The sequence below is a fragment of the Eptesicus fuscus genome, chromosome 10 (assembly GCF_027574615.1).
Source record: "Eptesicus fuscus isolate TK198812 chromosome 10, DD_ASM_mEF_20220401, whole genome shotgun sequence".
Lineage (NCBI taxonomy): Eukaryota > Metazoa > Chordata > Mammalia > Chiroptera > Vespertilionidae > Eptesicus > Eptesicus fuscus.
This window is the reverse complement of record NC_072482.1, coordinates 46,109,901-46,128,148: the sequence shown is the minus strand read 5'-3', so window position 1 is coordinate 46,128,148 and position 18,248 is coordinate 46,109,901. Positions and strand designations below refer to the sequence as shown.

The window sequence follows — 18,248 nt, the reverse complement described above, 5'->3', positions numbered from 1 at the left end:
TAAAATACACCAGAGTTTCAAAAAAACTGGTTCCTTGGCAAGTGGAAATAGCACAGAGAATATGATTTCAAAGTTGTGTATATTAACTTGCTTGTCAGGTTAGCTTAAGTATTACTTAGCTAAAGATTGCCAACTTTTATTTTGCATGCCTAGCAAAACGATAGGATTCTGAAGACCTGAGGCATTCCTTATCTAGGCTGACGATGAGGAACACTCTTATGTTCCCTGGGTCTTTATTTTTATTTTTTATTGATTGATTATTAGATGGAGGAGGGGAGGTAAAAAGAGAGAACATTGATTTGTTGTTCCACTTATTTATGCATTCATTGGTTGCTTCTTGTATGTGCCCTGATTGGAGATCGAACCCGCAACCTTGGTGTACTGGGACAACAGTCTAACCAACTGAGCTACCCGGGCAACTCTGGGTCTTCATTGAGTGCTCCTGGTCCTGCTGTGGTAGACTAGACAGTGGATGGAGTTTATTGTCAAGTAAAAGGAAAGCGATGATAAACAGAGAACTACATGCATATGCCATTGCAAACTTTTGTGAATGGAGGTTAACTGACCTAGGGAGAGGGTAAGAAGGGTAAGAGGAATCCAGACTGAAGGTGGAGGCCCTAAGACTGGAGGGACTAAACAATTGTTTTTATTACACAGCAGGTAAAATATATACCTCATAATTGTACTCTCTTTGAGCCACATAGAAGTTCTCTCTTTGTACTTCAGACAGTTCTCCATATGGGAAGATAGCATTATTTTCTCTAAAGCACTGGTTATGTACTGCAGGTAAAATAAAGGAAGGGTCGTTGCTTGGGGGAAGGTGTTCAGGATAGGGAGTTGTCCAGTTGGGCTCAAGTCCTATTTGTACCACTTATACTCTACATGATTTTGAAGCTCTGTACCATGTCTATCAAGAAAGTGATGGGTTGAAAAGTGTGGTGGAGATTAATGAGATGACATGGAAGGAGCCAGGACAAAGTAAGTCTTCAGTAAATCGTAACTAGTAATAGAGGTAATAAAAGAAGCATCTGGTACTTTCCAGACTAACAGCTAATATTTTTTGAAAGGATTTGTTTTCTAGCTTTTCTCATAGGTATTACATTCACATTGCAGTTTGTGTTTCTTACAGCTGTCTCCTGCCTTAAGAAACCGGTTTACAGAAATATGGTGCCCTCAGAGCACAAACCGTGAAGATTTAAAACAGATAATCAGCAGTAATCTTCATCCAGGATTGTCTCTGGGCAGAACAGATCATAAAGGTGAGAGTTTTTAGGTGGTGGTGGTAATGGGATGGAGGGGCTGTGTGTTGAAAGTGAGAGGTGTGGTAATAAAACATTAGCAGTATGTATATATGGTGTATTATAAGGAGAAGGGGAGTTAGAGAAATAGGAACAAAATAGACCTAAGGAAATGATACTAACCTATTACCATCTATTGGAGTGTCCCTTCTTCCCATTGCCTTCTTCATCAGGGTTGTTAAATTCTAGCTTTCTTAGTGCTTCACCTGTTATGTAAAGATGAGGAAAATTTTACTTAAATTTCAGTCATTTTCACCTTTAGAAAATGTTCATAGAATTTTATTTTTGTTGTTGTTATTAATCCTCACCCAAGGATATTTTTTTCCATTGATTTTTAGAGAGAGTAGAAGGGAAGGGGAATAGAGACAGAGAGAAATTTCGGTGTGAGAGAGACACATCGATTGGTTGCCTCCTGTGCATGCCCCAACTGGGACCGGGGATCAAACCTGCAACCCAAGTACATGCCCCTCTGGTGCGTGGTCTGATGCTCTAACCACTGGGCAATACTGGCCAAGAGTAGAAAATGTTCATGGAATTTTAAACTCCATTTCTTTAGTTGTCACCAGCTGATTTACTATTTCACTTCATTAAAAAATACTTTATGAACAATTTCAAACATAAGGGAAATAGAATAGTATTAAAAAAAATCCCACATGCGTAAACCTAGATTTAACAATTCTTAAGATATCCAGTAAGAGTCAAAACATTTATGTGGTTCCTTTTTTTTTTTTTTTTTTAAGAGTTCTTAGTTTATTAATCCTCTAATGAAAAATCTACACAATCACCACAGATAACGTCACTGAAGAACCTTCACTCCTTCTTTTGCCAGCACCAACACTGGCCTTGTGCTCCCCCTGACTTTCTTCATTCTGTTCTTGTGTTCCTTTCTCTGCTTTTTGAGGTTTTCTTCTTATACAAGGCCATGTCTTGCAAGTCTACGTTTGGGTTCATTTTTCTTTGCGTAATCCAAGGAATCACAAATCATGCTAAAGCCAGGATGGGTTTGCCACCACCAAAGTATGTTCTGAATTCAGACACAAGGATGACATCTGGTTTGGTCTCATACATTTTGGCTAATTTTTCCTGAATTTCTGTGTTACGTGCTATTGCCTTCCAAAGGTGAAGGACGTCAATGACTGTTCCACTGAAATAGTCTGTTGGTCAGGAACTTCCTGATCCAGATAATTATTGTGTTGTTCATGATGGTGGCCAATCTCCAAGCAGCCAGGGAGGAAGAGCATGGGGTTCTTTTTTAATTTTAGATTGATTTGATAAATATATTTTTAAAAATTATGATTGACATACAACCTATTAGTTTCAGGGGTACAACAATAATTTGATATTTGTATGTATTGTGACATGACATGATCACTATAGTAAGTACAGTTAACATCTGTCACCATGATATACGTATATACATGTATCCTTGAGTTGTTATTTCTAAAAGTGGAAATAAAGATCTTCAGAGATCCCATTGGCTATGGCCAGCTTCTCCAGAATGACGTTCTCATTCCCAATGCTGTCAGCAGCTTAGCCTGCTTGGCATAGTCCTTTCAACATGGAGTTTTCATTTTTAAAAATACAATAAAATCTATTATTTTATCCTTGTTAATTTAATGGGTATTCCAAAATTCCATTTTCTTTCATTATTAGCGACATGGAGCATTTAAAATATGTGTGGCATATTTTAAAAGAAATATTAATCATCTTATATGTTAGTATTCATTATGTATTTTTGGATAATATTCTTTATTACATTTATCACATAGGTTTCTATATTATGTTACCTCTTAATATTTATTGTAAAAAAAATATATGAACCCATCTACTTCATCACTGGTGATCTTCTTTCTGTTTAATAGTCATGGTTTAATTCTTCACTAACAATGGATGAAGTTACCCATTTTTTATTAAGTCCTTGATGTACCTCAAATTTATTTCACTCTGAAATGTGGATCCAAGTACTCATATTTAATATCTAGTTGAAACAGCATTTAATTTCTTCTATCGTTGTTCCTAGACTTAAGTTCCTTTTAAAGATTTGTGGGGTTTTTTCTAATTAGTTTTATTTTTCCTGACCAATTAGTTTTCTTCTAACCAATTCTTAGTGTAGCCTTGAAGAATGTTGCTGAATAGTCTGTTTATATTATAGCACTGTGGATTCCTCCTCATCATATTTTCTTTTTTAGAAAATATTCTTTGGCATTTATACTTTTTAGATAGATGTTTACTATTTACTTCATAACTTATATAGAGTGTTCTGCTAAATTTAATTGGCCTTGTTTTCATCTATATATAACTACTTAAGAAGTTCATTTTCAAATATTTTATAGCATGAAATTATAAGTAGAATAGCCATTTAAATACCTAAATAATGAAATAAAATTTATGAATTCTGTAACTTACTGAATTCTGATTGTTGCATTGATTTAAGAAAACAAAAAGTCTAAACTAAATGGCACTAAAAATGTGTGATTTCCCATTCCAGTGAATCATTTTATAATACAGTAAAATTTGTATATTTTTCTAAGATCTTTGTGTCTTAACTTCAAAATTGTGTCTGAATTTGAACCAAATGAATATTTCTTAGAGTTTTCAAGTGTAACTTTTTAGGCTATAATACTCATGTATTTTTGTTAAAAAATTTTTGTATGTGTAGAATGATATTTTATGACTCCTTTGGAATGCAATAAGAGCTATGAAATCCCCCCCTTAGAAGAAACATTAATGTGAATTCACAGAGATTTGCAGATAATCTCACGGATAATAGAGTCGCTTTAGGCCATCTATTACAAGCCCTCTGTTTTGGGTGTTCCTAAGCGGTAAACACTTGCTTCCTTGTGTTGTAGGGGCTGACATAGCTGAGGTGATGCTGGATTTCATTGACTGGCTGACCCACCAGGAATTTGGCCGAAGGTGTGTGGTCAGTATCAGAGATATCCTGTCCTGGGTTAACTTCATGAACACAATGGGGGAGGAAGCTGCTTTGAAAAGGCCAGAGACCATCTCCACTGTGACAGCTTTTGTCCATGCTGCATGCCTGGTGTACATAGATGGAATAGGTTCAGGTATGTTGTCTGTTAGCTGGTGGGAACAAGGGGTTAGGGTAAAGCAGAGGATGAAATAGAGCAAGTCCAGACCTCTTACCCAGATACTTTATAGAATCACTTACTCTAACAAAATGGCTTTCCTTTTCTTTATACTCTTTTTGAGATGTGGGTATTATAAAAGATATGCCCAAAACTTCTCATTACTTATAGGCAAAGGACTTAGTAAACATGAAGTGGTGATTCTGAGTAGAAAGAAGACTTTTGGAAATGCCCTTGCTCCTAAAGGACTGGATAATTCTTTTTTTTTTTTTTAATATATTTTATTATTTTTTACAGAGAGGAAGGGAGAGGGAGAGAGTTAGAAACATCGATGGGAGAGAAACATCGATCAGCTGCCTCCTGCACACGCCCTACTGGGGATGTGCCTGCAACCAAAGTACATGATCTTGGCCGGAATTTAACCTGGGACCCTTCAGTCCAAAGGCTGACGCTCTATCCATTGAGCCAAACCTGTCAGGGCTGGATAATTCTTAACATGAATGTTATTTATAGCTATTGGATCCTGAATCCTTTATTAGTTTGTTTTAAGTTTACTGTAATTTAATAAAATTCAGTATTCTGCTTCTCAGCCATGAAGATTAGAAATATAAACCAAAATGACCAGTACTCTTATCTCCATGCTGATCTATCATGGGGTGCCTGGAGCACTTTACTGAATAAGTTGCTGCTGAATTGATGATCTGTAAATTGTGGGGAGAGGTTAGCAGTTGTATTTCTGCTGTAATTCAGCTAGGGGCTTCATTTCCCCAGGAAGCTTCCCTAGAGCTCCTGCTGAATGGTTGTGAAGCTTGGGGTTGTGCTATTGTTTGATGGACTAATCTTCTGTCTTTTAGGAGTCACTTCCTCTGGGTTTGGTACGGCCCTCTTGGCTCGCAAAGAATGTCTGAAATTCCTAATCAAGAAACTTTCCAAGATAGTCCGACTTACAGAATGTCAGAAAAATGAATTAAAGATTTATGACAGACTCAAGGCCAAGGAATTCACTGGGATAGATAATCGTTGGGGAATTCATCCATTTTTTATACCAAGAGGTAAGGAGGATTATAAGTAAATGAAGATTCTCTTCTTATATGTCATAGGTACTTGACTTTTACTATGACTCTTTGTTTTATTGTATCATACTAATCATGATTTTTGAACTAGTTATCTGAATTACCTGGTAGAATCTGACTTGGCATAACCTTAATTGTGAGTAGTTAAAAACATGTGAGTTGGCATGTAAAAGTAGGGGAAAATATAGTTTTAATCTATGAATAAATTGTCTTGCAAAAATGCACTTGTTTATTATTTGGTGCTCAAAACAAGAGGTTTTCTCTAGTAACAATTGAGTCCATATATTCCAACCATAGAACCTCATCACCTTTTAAAAAAATAGTTTTGTAAATTCTTGAGGACAGGTTTGTATCACTCATCTGTCCCTGGCATCTTATATGCAGCCTAGCAGTCAGTCATAGGCATTCAGGAAATGTGTGTTGATTTAGTGAATGGATGAACAAATGATTGATTAAATGGAAAATGCAGGTAATGGATCCTGAATTGTCTTGGCCTAAAAACCTTGGATGAAATTGTTTAATATGGGATCATCTATGTTATATGCCTAGTTTACACTTGACTTTAAGAAAAATACCTACTTATAAGGTAAATTGTACAAATACCTGCACTATTTCCAGGTATAGATTGTGATAGGTCTAGCTTTCCTATGTAGTAGGTATATGTATAGGTAGAAGAGATGGAGCGATTTGTGCAGTAGACACAATTAAGGAAAGTAAGCTTCTGGCTATTCCGCTAAAGCATTTTATGGGCCACAAGTGGGGATATGTTGAAATAGGGCTAAGCATTTTCACCACAGATGGCATCTCACTTACTGATAGTCCTTGGGTTGGCATGTGTATATGATTTGGTGATGTCCAGCTTAAATATGTGGATTTTTTTTCCTCTCTTCTTAAGGACCTGTCCTACACAGGAATAACATTGCGGACTATGCACTCAGTGCTGGCACGACAGCTATGAATGCCCAGAGGCTCTTAAGAGCTACAAAACTGAACAAACCCATTCTCCTGGAGGGCTCCCCTGGTGTGGGCAAGACGAGTTTAGTGGGAGCATTAGCAAAGGCTTCAGGCAACACCCTGGTTCGAATCAACTTGTCAGAGCAGACGGTAAGCTCAGTAGTCCCTACAGCTGATGAGGACAAGTATAGGGAGTATGTTTGTATCTGTTTATAATCTCTTAATCAGGAAGAGTGATGACATTTTCAGTATCCCAAATACTTCATGGCTATGAAAGACCACAGCAACGTGACCTTCCAAAATAATTCTTTTGAATTCATTAATAGCTGACATATGTAATAATATTCTCTCTGGATGCTTTATTCTAATTCTCTTTTGAGAATTACCCACTTCAGTATTTATTGTAATACTAGAGGCCTGGTGCATGGATTTGTGCAACAGTGGGGTCCCTTGGCCTGGCCTGCACCCCCTTGCAGTCCGGGACCCCTCGGGATGTCGGAGAGCTGGTTTCGGCCTGATCCCTGCAGGCCAGGCCAAGGGACCCCACTGGTGCACCAGGCCTCTAGTATGCATATAAGACCTTTGGTTAATCTCTTCCCGCCTTCCCCCCATCCTCTTCCCTCTGAGATTCATCAGTCTGTTCTATGTTTCCATGCCTGTGTGTTGAGCATCTGCCCCCTGGTGGTCATTGCGCATCATAGCTGTCAGCCAGTCGGCCAGTCCCTTTATTTTTGTCTTTTCTAATATAAAAATTAGTAGAAATAAAATGACCTTTAAACAACCTTATGAAAATGTGGAACAGAGATGACAAATTAAATGAGAATCTCTTGGAATGGAATCTGAGAGCAGGGTCTGGGCATTGTTGTTAGTTTTTATTTTTATTTATTTTAAATATTTTTATTGATTTTAGAGAGGAAGGGAGAGGGAGATAGAAACATCAATGAGAGAGAATCATTGATCCGCTGCCTCCTGCACACCCCCTACTGGGGATTGAGCCCACAACCTGGGCATGTGCCCTTGATAAGAATCGAACCTGGGACCCTTTAGTCCGCAGGCTGAGGCTCAATCCACTGAGCCAAACCTGGTAGGGCTTTTTTTATTTTTTGGTGTGTTTTTTAAAGCTTGCCAATTAGTTTCCAAGTACAGCCACAGTTGAGAACTACTGATGTGGAGCTCCAGCTCCAATTGATGGATACTTGGAGCATTGTGATGAGAAGGTTCTTGGGGCATGTCTGAGATCCTGGTAAAGAATGCTGCAAGTAATTAGTTCTGTCTTTGAAATAAGAAGGAAAAGTGGCACAAAGCACAAGTATTTATCATTTTAGATTTTAGGTCTTGGGATCTAACTTTTATGTAATTTTGGCTTTTTCTCACTTCTTTTCTTCACAAAGGACATAACAGACCTGTTTGGAGCAGATCTACCTGTTGAAGGTGGCAAGGGAGGAGAGTTTGCCTGGCGTGATGGCCCCTTGCTGGCAGCTCTGAAGGCCGGCCGCTGGGTTGTGTTGGATGAGGTGAGGGGATTGTTCACCATGCCAAAGATGGGATGCCAAGTGTGAAGAACAGTCAGACTTTTCATAGCTCCAGGGCATTTCTGTGGATGATCATGCTGTTGCCTAGTAAAGACAAATTCTCTAATGAAAAGAATCTGCCATGGTTTCTCTCTCTTTTTTTTTTTTTTAATATATTTTATTGATATTTTACAGAGAGGAAGAGAGAGGGATAGAGAGTTAGAAACATCGATGAGAGAGAAACATCGATCAGCTGCCTCCTGCACACCCCCTACTGGGGATGTGCCCGCAACCAAGGCACATGCCCTTGACCGGAATCGAACCTGGGACCCTTGAGTCCGCAGGCCGATGCTCTATCCACTGAGCCAAACCGGTTTCGGCCATGGTTTCTTTTAAGAATAAAAATAGTCATTTGTCAGAAAGCACAAATGGAAGCCCCTCTCTGTTTATAACCTACTAGAGACCCGGTGCACGAAATTTGTGCACGGAGGAGTAGGGGGGTGTCCCTCAGCTCAGCCTGCACCCTCTCCAATCCAGTACTGCTGGCTCCCAACTGCTCGCCTGCCTGCCTTCCTGTTTGCCCCTAACTGCTTCTGCCTGCCAGCCTGATCAACCCCTAACCACTCCCCTGCTAGCCTGATTGATGCCTAACTGCTCCCCTGCCAGCCTGTTTGCCCCCAACTTTCCTCCTCTGATGGCCTAGTCACCCCTAACTGCCCTCCCCTGCTGGCTTGATCACCTCCAACTGCCCTCCCTTGCAGGCCTGGTGCCTCCCAACTGCCCTCCCCTGCTGGCCATCTTGTGCCAGCCATCTTGTGTCCACATGGGGGCAGGATCTTTGACCACATGGGGGCAGCCATATTGTGTGTTGGAGTGATGGTCAATCTGCATATTACTCTTATTAGATAGGATAGAGGCCTGGTGCACGGGTGGGGGCCAGCTGGTTTGCCCTGAAGGGTGTCCAGATCAGGATGGGGGTTCCCTTGGGGTGTGGGGTGGCCTGAGCAAGGGGCCTGTGGTGGTTTGCAGGCCAGCCACGCCCCCTGGCGACCCAAGCAAAGGCCCTGGTATCTGGAATTTATTTACCTTCTACAATTGAAACTTTGTATCCTGGAGTGGAGCCAAGCCTCCTGCTTGCTCCGTGGCTGGCAGCCATTTCTGTTGGGGTTAATTCACCTTCTATAATTGAAACTTTGTAGCCTGGAGTGCAGGCCTAGGCCGGCTAGGGCTGCAGAAGCTTTGCTTCCTCTGTTGCCAGGGACAACCCTGGTCTGCTCTTTCCAGCTCCGTGGCTGCCGCCATTTCTGTTTCGATTTGTTTACCTTCTATAATTGAAACTTAGTAGCTTGAGTGGAGGCTTAGGCCAGGCAATGGCAGGTGGAAAACTTGGCTTCCTCTGTTGACTGGGAAACCTTGCTCTCTGTGGCTGTAGCCATCTTGGTTGGGTTTATTTGCATACTCGCTCTTATTGGCTGTTGGGCATGGCTGATGGGTATAGTGAAGGTATGGTCAATCTGCATATTACTCTATTATTAGGTAGGATAAGCTATCCTGCTTTAGTAAGGTAATCTCCAGAGAATAACTGCCTCTTCACTAGTGTTTTCTTGTAGTCTCTGGCAGGCTTGCTGTTTGTATTTTATGGGTATTTTACAAACAGTGTCTACCACTTCATGTTTCATCAGTGCAATAGAGCCTGTGGAAAGTTATCTTAAGAACACACGTGCAAAAATGGTGAGAAGATAGTCAGTGTTATATGTGTATATTGGATAAACTAATGACCAGAAGAACAGAGTATGTTATGAGACATGTGCTAACTGTTGAATCTCAGTCACTGGCAGCCAACTTGAGAAAGGAAAAGTGATATAGAAAAATAAAAAATTTAAGGTTGTGTCTAAAGGAGTCAAGTCAGTTTGGGATGTGCCGTGTTCATGCTAATTTAGGAAAAGGCTATGAAGTAGTTGTGGAGCTTAAATTATTAGAGTGATGAAAGTGCTACTGATGAAACCTGACATAGGCCCCAGCTGGTTCCCTGAGTTCAGACCCCTTTGGTCAGAGGGTGTTCTGAGCATTCCTTTTCTGCAGAGCTGCTTCCTACTTACTAGAGATACTAAGGAGAAAGCTGTTTTTTCTCCCCACCAGATTTTTTTGAGAAGGATGTGTGATAGAATATTCATTATCCAGGAAAAAAGAATGCCTAGTTTTAAAGCTTAAGACTTTCGACCATACTCCAATTGGATGAAAATGCATCTAGGGACCACAAGGCACTGGACTTGCAATCACACTTCACATCTTCTAGAACCTCACCAGTTGGAAATATACAGAGCAGTCTGTGCTTGTGTAAATATGACATTTGAAATTGTAATGTAGTTTGTGTTTGCCCATTTGAATTTTATTGATTCACATTTTCCCAATTGAAATTTTCCATGGTACCTAAAACCACCCATACTTCCCATCACTGAGCTCTGAACTCAGCATCTGAAGACCTCCATTCAGCTCTGTTTATTTGTAGCACAAAAACCTTGTGTTCATTCTTGTTCACAAAACTGTTGGTGAAAGTTAGCTATATAGATCCATTTTATGTAGTTTATATCATGATTTTTAGGCCCATTTGGAGATTATTCAGTATTTGAGCTGGGAAAGATATTTACTTACCTACGTATGTAGAGAGCTATCTTGCCTCATCTTTTAAAATCCCAGAGTACAAAAAAGATATATCTATGTATTGGCAAGTTTTTCTTGTAAGCTATGATTTATGAAGTAGGTCAATATGAGCACACATAATAGATACAATTTAATTTTAGAGAAGATATTAACTGCTTTTTGAAAAGTTCAGCCTTAATATTTATTTAGTTTACTTAAATACTGATAATTTTTATACATCAAATCTAACATGTATATGAAAGACTAGTAGGATGAATATATATTAATCCATCACTCAATTTAAGAAATAGGATGTTTCCAATACTGTTTGAGCTTCCTCTTACTGAAGATAACACTATCTTTTATGCATATTATTCCTTTGCTTTTCGTTATATTTACACTGCATTATACCACATGTGTGTATTTTCTTCTCCAAATAGCTCAACCTGGCTTCTCAGTCTGTATTGGAAGGACTCAATGCTTGTTTTGACCACCGAGGAGAAATCTATATTCCTGAGTTAGGAATGAGCTTTCAAGTACAGCATGAAAAGACAAAGATTTTTGGTTGTCAAAATCCCTTTAGACAAGGAGGTGGGAGAAAAGGCTTGCCCAGGTCTTTCCTTAACAGATTCACTCAGGTAAGATATCCTGTTATCACAGAGACCACAGATGGAGTGTTGGGAGTGATAAGACTGCTTGCTGATATGTAGCTATTAGGATGCCCTCTGTGAGAATGAGGGAGAATTAGTTTAAAGATTTGTTTTTCAATTCCATGTCTTTATATGATGACTATCAATGCAACCAACTATCATTTATCTCCTGGTGTGAATCCCTTGTTTTATGTCCGAGAGGACCTGGTTTATTTTCAGTTGGAGGAGAGTAAGGTCACCATTTTCTGTAGGATTCTATTACTGTTCTCAGGATTAAGGCCAGCGTAAACCTTTTCAAGTGTCTGCATAATCTATTAAGACATTAAAAGAATTTTATAATGAAAACAATGCATTTTAATTAAAGAAAAGTCAGAACAGAAAACTACAAGGAAGAATTAAAAATCCAGTATTCTCCATATCAAAGTCAACTATAATTCATATTTGGTATATTTTCTTACTGCCTTTATTCACATTTGCAGAGATAGTAGAGAGTGAGAGAGGAGAGCATATGCTCAATTATTTTAACATCTGTTTTTTAAAGTTTGGCTAATCTAGTGGTTTGGAAATGGCTATAGATGTTAGCTTTCTTTAATGTCCCTGTCCTTTGATAATTAAGAATTTCCTAAGTATCTTCTGAGAGTAGTTTAATATGAAAAATTTCAGATATTGAAAAGTTGAACAGATTTATATGTTCCGTATGCCTACCATTCAGAATTTTGGTAGGAAATTTTAAAAAACATACTTAAAAATGAATTGCATATATCTTTTTTTCTTTAATCTAGTTGAGTGGAGCTAACAGGAAAAAACCCCCAGTTGCTTTATATTTCAAAGATTTTATATGCTTCTGTATCTTAAAAATGAAAGAAGTTTCTAGAACAGAAAAAACTGTGTGTGTGTGTGTGTGTGTGTGTGTGTGTGTGTGTGTGTATGTGTACAGCTGATATCAATTAAAAATTTTATATCACAAGTGGTAGTCATTTTTGGTGTTTAGTAAAGGGAAACTATAGAATCTCTCCATGTTATTTTTGGATTTTATAGGTCTTTGTGGATCCCCTTACAGTAATTGACATGGAGTTCATTGCTAGTACTCTGTTTCCAGCCATTGACAAAAATATTGTTAAGAAAATGGTTGCTTTCAACAATCAGGTAAATACCTACTTGTATTAATTGTTCTTTATTTTCCTGGCTGTAATTGAACTATTATTTTCTGGGACACTACCAAATTACCAGTCTTTCTAATATAAACCACAAGTTTATAGTGGAATGGAAGCTACTAATTTGAGGGTTACAGTAATTCAGTTTTGTTCTATGTATGAGTGTTAATGCTTACAGGGTATTCCTTGTATTTAGAAGTTTGGATTGAAAAAGGAGACATCTAAATCAAGCCTATTAATTTCTGTTTCAGATTATGTATGCATTTATACTACGATAATAGTAATTCAGTGCTTAGCAATGGGACATGTTTTTTAATAAAGGTATTTTCTTTTTAGATTGATCATGAAGTGACTGTTGAGAAGAAATGGGGGCAAAAAGGAGGACCATGGGAATTCAACCTCCGGGACCTTTTCCGCTGGTGTCAGTTGATGCTGGTTGACCAGTCCCCTGGCTGTTATGATCCTGGTCAGCATGTGTTTTTGGTCTATGGTGAAAGAATGAGAACCAGGGAAGACAAAGAAAAGGCTAGTATCACATTTTTGCTTTGTGTTTCTTACCATCTGGAAGTTGATTTCTTCATAAGGGAGAGAAGGGGCATACTCACAAATATTAAATTCAGTAAAGCTGCTTGGAAATTTAGAAATTAAGGGAAGAGCCTATACATTTACCTACCTCGATCTCATAGTATAGAGTAGTTTACATTGGAGTACACACTGTGCTCACCCAGCTGAATCCTCATGATGTAAACTTTCCTACAACAGTATTACCTCCAGTGCTAAAGAATAGGTTTCCATCCTCTTTCCAGGCACAAAGGGAAGAAGCAGCAGCAGGAACAGACACCCAGTAGGAGAGGGGGGCGCTTTTATTTTTTTAAGGTTTTTTTGTTTTTAAATAAGTGTTAGATTACAAAGTATTTTATCTAAAAAGTATAAGTGGATATAAAGAGAAGATAATCTAAATGGAAATAAAAATACCCCTTCATAAATAGAAAATAAAACTTGAATTCCCAGCTTCATAAACTGTAGTAATGTGTGCATTTTACTTCCTGGTAAAGTCCAGTTTCACTGAATACTCAAAACAGCTGCAGGTGGGAGGTGCTGTCATGACCTCTTACAGATGAGGACCCAAGGCTCAGAGTCATGGAGTCTCACAAGTAGCAAGTGGTAGAGCCAACTCTCAGCCCAGACCTTTCTTCTGCCATATCACAACTGCTTAAAACTAATTAACACATATCTATGCATTAGAAGTAGTAACTTCCTTCTTGAAATCTGACGCTGTGGCTATCCCATAGTGCATGTAGTTTTCACACTTTTCATTCTGCTCAGTGCCCAGATCCCTTTGTATGTGGTATTCAGCATCCAATTAGATGGTAACAACTCATTTATTATGTGTAAGTGGCTTTCTGTCATTATAAGCAGGACAGAATGTTCTGCTAGTATTCTTTTTACAGCTTTATTGATATATAGTTCATGTACCATCAGCTAGTATTTTAATTTCTTTATTCTCTTACTAGGTACAATGTGTAAATTGTGGCTAGACACTGGCCAGTTGTTGGGTAATTGAGGCTGGTCAGATGGTGCATCACTGTAGGCTGTAGAAGGTTTCCACCACTCCTCTAAATGAGTTATTATAATTGACCAAATAGATTTTTCTGAAAAAGGAAATTAAATGGTAGGAAACATAATAGGAGAAAGGCTATAAAAGCTGGAAGGGATCAGATAAATTAAATCTGACTTTATAAAGCAAACTGAACCATGTAGATTGTGAAAGTATTTATAATTTTTACTCTGGTGGATTATCAGGGAGAGGAGATATGTTTTAGAGTGGATTATAAAGTCACAAATTGCCTGGACCCAGGAGTAGGTGACAAGAGCACTTTCTCCTGTCAATGTTTAGCATTGATTGTGATTTTACCTTTTTTCCTCTTAGTATTTCTGAAATCTACAGATGTATATATGTATGTATGTATGTATGTATGTTGAGGTATAACTGACATACAACATATTAGTTTCAGGTGTACAACACAATTTGATATTTATATACATTGCAAAATGATCACAATAAGTCTAGTTAATATCTATCACCTTACATAGTAGAAATCATTTTTTTTCTTTTGATGAGAACTTTTAAGATCTACTCTCTTAGCAACTTTCAAATATGCAATATAATATTATTAACTGTAGCCACCATACTGTAGTGATTATGTACAGTATATCCCCTTGACTTACATATAATAGCATTATTTTTATTTTCTGACTTCAGCCCAGTGAGCAATGGTGTGTATAAGTGTTTGACACTTTGTTAGAAATAAGCAACTTGATGTAAATATTTCATGTGGCTGAAATTTAACTGCTGCTAAGGTCTAAATTGGTGTTTTTTATTACTCCCCCATCACCCTGCCTCCTTTTTCCACCCCTGCCCCAAATCCTTTTAGATTTTTAAAAGTGATCCAGAAAAGAAGTAAGGTTCATGGAAAGTTTTTTAACAGTGTTCCTGCTAAGGAAGAGATAACTAAATGTAAATAATGAGAGAAATAACTTTGGTTGTCAGGTTACATAAATATTTAGAAGGATAATACAGTGCTTTTGGAGTCAGACTGCCTTAGATTTAAAATTGGTTACTAACCATGAGCAAATAATATAACTTGTGAATCCTGTTATCCATCTACATATATAAAAGCTTAAGCGACCAGACGACGGGTCGCTATGATGCGCACTGACCACCAGGGAGCAGACGCTCAACACAGCTGCCCCCTGATGGTCAGTGCGCTCCCACAGCGGGAGCGCTGCTCAGCTGACCTACGGGCGCCAGACTCTGGGTTCTCAGCTGGCAAGGTCAGCTGTGGTGACGCAAGCCTCTCCCACCTCCGTGGTAGCACTATCGAGCGGTAGCTACTGGGCAGCAGCAGCAAGTGCAGCGGGACTAGCCTGGGCTCGGGCTCTTCCCCGGCCGCCTGTCGTTTCGCATACTACTACATCCCCCCAAAGGATCCCGGAGTGCGAGAGGGCACAGACCAGGCTGAGGGACCCCACTGGTGCACGAATTCATGCACCAGGCCTCTAGTATCTATATAATAAAAAGAATATCTTATTTTGCAAGGCCAAATTATCAGAAGTAATCTCTATTAAAACCCACTATAATGTTTGGCACATAGTAGGTACTAAGAAATAGGCATTTTTCTTTATAATATATATTGTTGTCCTCATCTATCTTTTTAGCCTGTATCTTGAATGATGAAAACAAATTTCTTTTTTTATCTCTAGATTTGCCATTGTATTCATGCTTTATTTGAATTTATGGTACATTCACAGTGCAATCTCAAATAGTTTGAGATTATATGACTGCTCTGTTCTTGAGCTCCAATTTGCTTTCATTCTGAAGAATTAAATAGATGTAATAAGAGAAAATCCTAAAGGATAATGATATTGTGAGTAGTTTTCTCACAATATTGTGACTCAAATTGCTGTGCATGTTTTCTAGAAGTATTTATTCTAGAAGGTGTGACTCAGAATTTGATAAAGTGATTTGTGTTTTGATTGTACCATCTTCTTCCTTTAGGTCATTGCTATATTTAAGGATGTGTTTAGTTCAGATTCAAACCCATACATGGGAACCAGACTATTTCACATCACTCCCTATAATGTTCAGGTGAGACGACCAGCAAAATCCTCTATTCTTTTACAATTTTCTGATTTCTTCTGGTCTCACTACCAGGCATACTTGCTAAGTCTCACTGGCATGTCTTTTTCAGCTGGGCTACTCAACCCTTTGCCGTGGCAGCTATGTTACTCCCCCATCCCGCCATCCCCTGTTGCTCTTGCACCAGTCTTTACAGTCTCTGGAGTCGATTATGAAGTGTGTGCAGATGAGCTGGATGGTCATTCTTGTGGGTCCAGCCTCTGTGGGAAAGACCAGTCTGGTCCAGCTTCTGGCACAACTTACTGGTCACACGTTAAAGATCATGGCTATGAACAGTGCAATGGATACGACAGAGCTTCTGGGCGGATTTGAGCAGGTAAGTGGTCTGATTGGTAGTTTTCTGGGTTGGTGGTGACTATAAGCAGCAGCAGAATTTGGCTCTGGCAAATGGCTGTCATGAATTTACATGCTCTGGATATTTCAGGTTGACCTTATACGGCCCTGGAGGCAGCTGCTAGAGAAGGTGGAGAGCACTGTGAGGGCACTGTTAAGAGACGGCCTCCTTGTCAGTGCTGATGATGCAGAAGTAGTCCTGCGGGCCTGGAGTCATTTCCTTCTGACATATAAGCCCAAGTATCTTGGAGAAGATGGTAAAGGTGTCACAATGGAGATTGTCAACAAGCTGGAAGCAGTATTATTGCTTATGCAGCGACTCAACAATAAAATCAACTCATACTCCAAGGCAGGTGTGTGTGTTTGGATGTGTGTATCAGACATTTACCATTGTCCATTTAGTGTCCATGTACAGGTAATATATTTGTAAATGTGATGCCCATAATTTTTTTAGTGATTATTAGCACCCAAATTTTGAAGCTGTTTGTCTTAGAAAGTAAACTGAAGCTGATGTGCAGTATCCACAATTGGTGATCCTAAACAGGGCAACCAAGGAAGAAATTGGCTTCTAAGTTGATGGTTTATTTTGTGTATAACCAGCTATAATGACAAAGCTATAAGCTAGTTTTATTGTTTATTGGCCTTTTGAAAAGACTTAATAGTTTCTCAGGATTTGGCATTTTAAACTGAAGAATAATACTCTAAATTGATAGGATATGTTTAGTAGTTGTGTATAGAAAGTGGAAGAAATTTCCTCAACATGGAAATTTAACTTCCCTCATTTTGTGGTGCAGCATTCCTTAGGTATCATGGCCCTATGCTATCTGTCGTCCAGTGTCTGAAAGCAGTTGTTTCATATATTTTGCCTAGTTTTCTGATAGTTGACAGTGGAGGTTAGGTCTAAATCTTATTATTTTCTATGGTTAAAAGCAGGAATTCAATATGTATTACCTTGTGTTATGAAAAAGGGTCATAAAATAATTTCTAACAAAAAAGAGCAATTGAAAGATTTCTAGGGATGGGTTATATAAACTATAAAGCACTAGGCAAATAAATACCAGTTGTTACTATAATCATAAGGTCATTATAAAGGAAGCCCAGTTTAACGACATTAATTTCATTGTGCCAACTAATAACACTTGTTTGTAATAAATGCAGTAATACATGGGAGACATTATTCTCCTTCTGCCATTTGAGAAATTATAGCACATAAAGATTATTTATCACCCTCAGCTCACTTTATCCATTAATTCAGAAGGCTATTAAGAAGTATTTTCTGCCCCCAAACCTTTTTTCTTATCTATTTTCTTTAAACAAAAGCACAGTTTTTTTCCTATTGACTCTACTATGAAACTTTAAAAAATCAGGGCAGGAGTTTTCGACTTTCTTTTAATAAACTTAGTTTTTGTTTTTATTGTCCTTGTTTGAAATTAAGTGATGTGGCTCTGACATTTCAGAGTTTGCCAGACTTGTAGAAGAGTTCCGAAGCTTTGGGGCAAAGCTGGTGCAGTCATCCAGTGGCGGCAGCCATGGCACTTTTGAATGGGTCGACAGCATGTTGGTTCGGGCCCTGAAGTCTGGAGATTGGCTTTTGATGGATAACGTTAACTTTTGCAAGTAAGAACCTTCTGCCCAATCATGAGTGAGCCTGACTGAAATTTGGAATATGCTTGTCAGAGTAGATACTGAGGTAGAAGTTTTGGTGTTTTTAATATGCTGTTTCTTAAGTAAAAATGCGTCCTCAGCCACGTTCTGTAGATTTCTCCCTGTGGTGAACTTACTAGTTGGTAATTAGACAGCTGCAAGATTTTAGTGAGCTGAACTGAAGGCTAACAGAATTGGATTA

At 38.6% G+C, this 18,248-nt stretch overlaps 1 protein-coding gene across 1 annotated transcript in view; it reads left to right on the top strand.

The window, feature by feature from the left end:
* MDN1 (midasin AAA ATPase 1) overlaps positions 1-18,248 on the top strand; it is a 152,975-nt gene that overhangs the window by 63,866 nt on the left and 70,861 nt on the right. The window contains exons 33-44 of the mRNA XM_054722522.1: positions 1,130-1,259; positions 4,148-4,366; positions 5,242-5,439; positions 6,356-6,564; positions 7,806-7,928; positions 11,006-11,203; positions 12,254-12,361; positions 12,706-12,894; positions 15,929-16,018; positions 16,122-16,385; positions 16,494-16,755; positions 17,860-18,019. Of these exons, the coding sequence (XP_054578497.1) occupies positions 1,130-1,259; positions 4,148-4,366; positions 5,242-5,439; positions 6,356-6,564; positions 7,806-7,928; positions 11,006-11,203; positions 12,254-12,361; positions 12,706-12,894; positions 15,929-16,018; positions 16,122-16,385; positions 16,494-16,755; positions 17,860-18,019 (2,150 nt within the window). The remainder of the gene's footprint in view (positions 1-1,129; positions 1,260-4,147; positions 4,367-5,241; positions 5,440-6,355; positions 6,565-7,805; positions 7,929-11,005; positions 11,204-12,253; positions 12,362-12,705; positions 12,895-15,928; positions 16,019-16,121; positions 16,386-16,493; positions 16,756-17,859; positions 18,020-18,248) is intronic.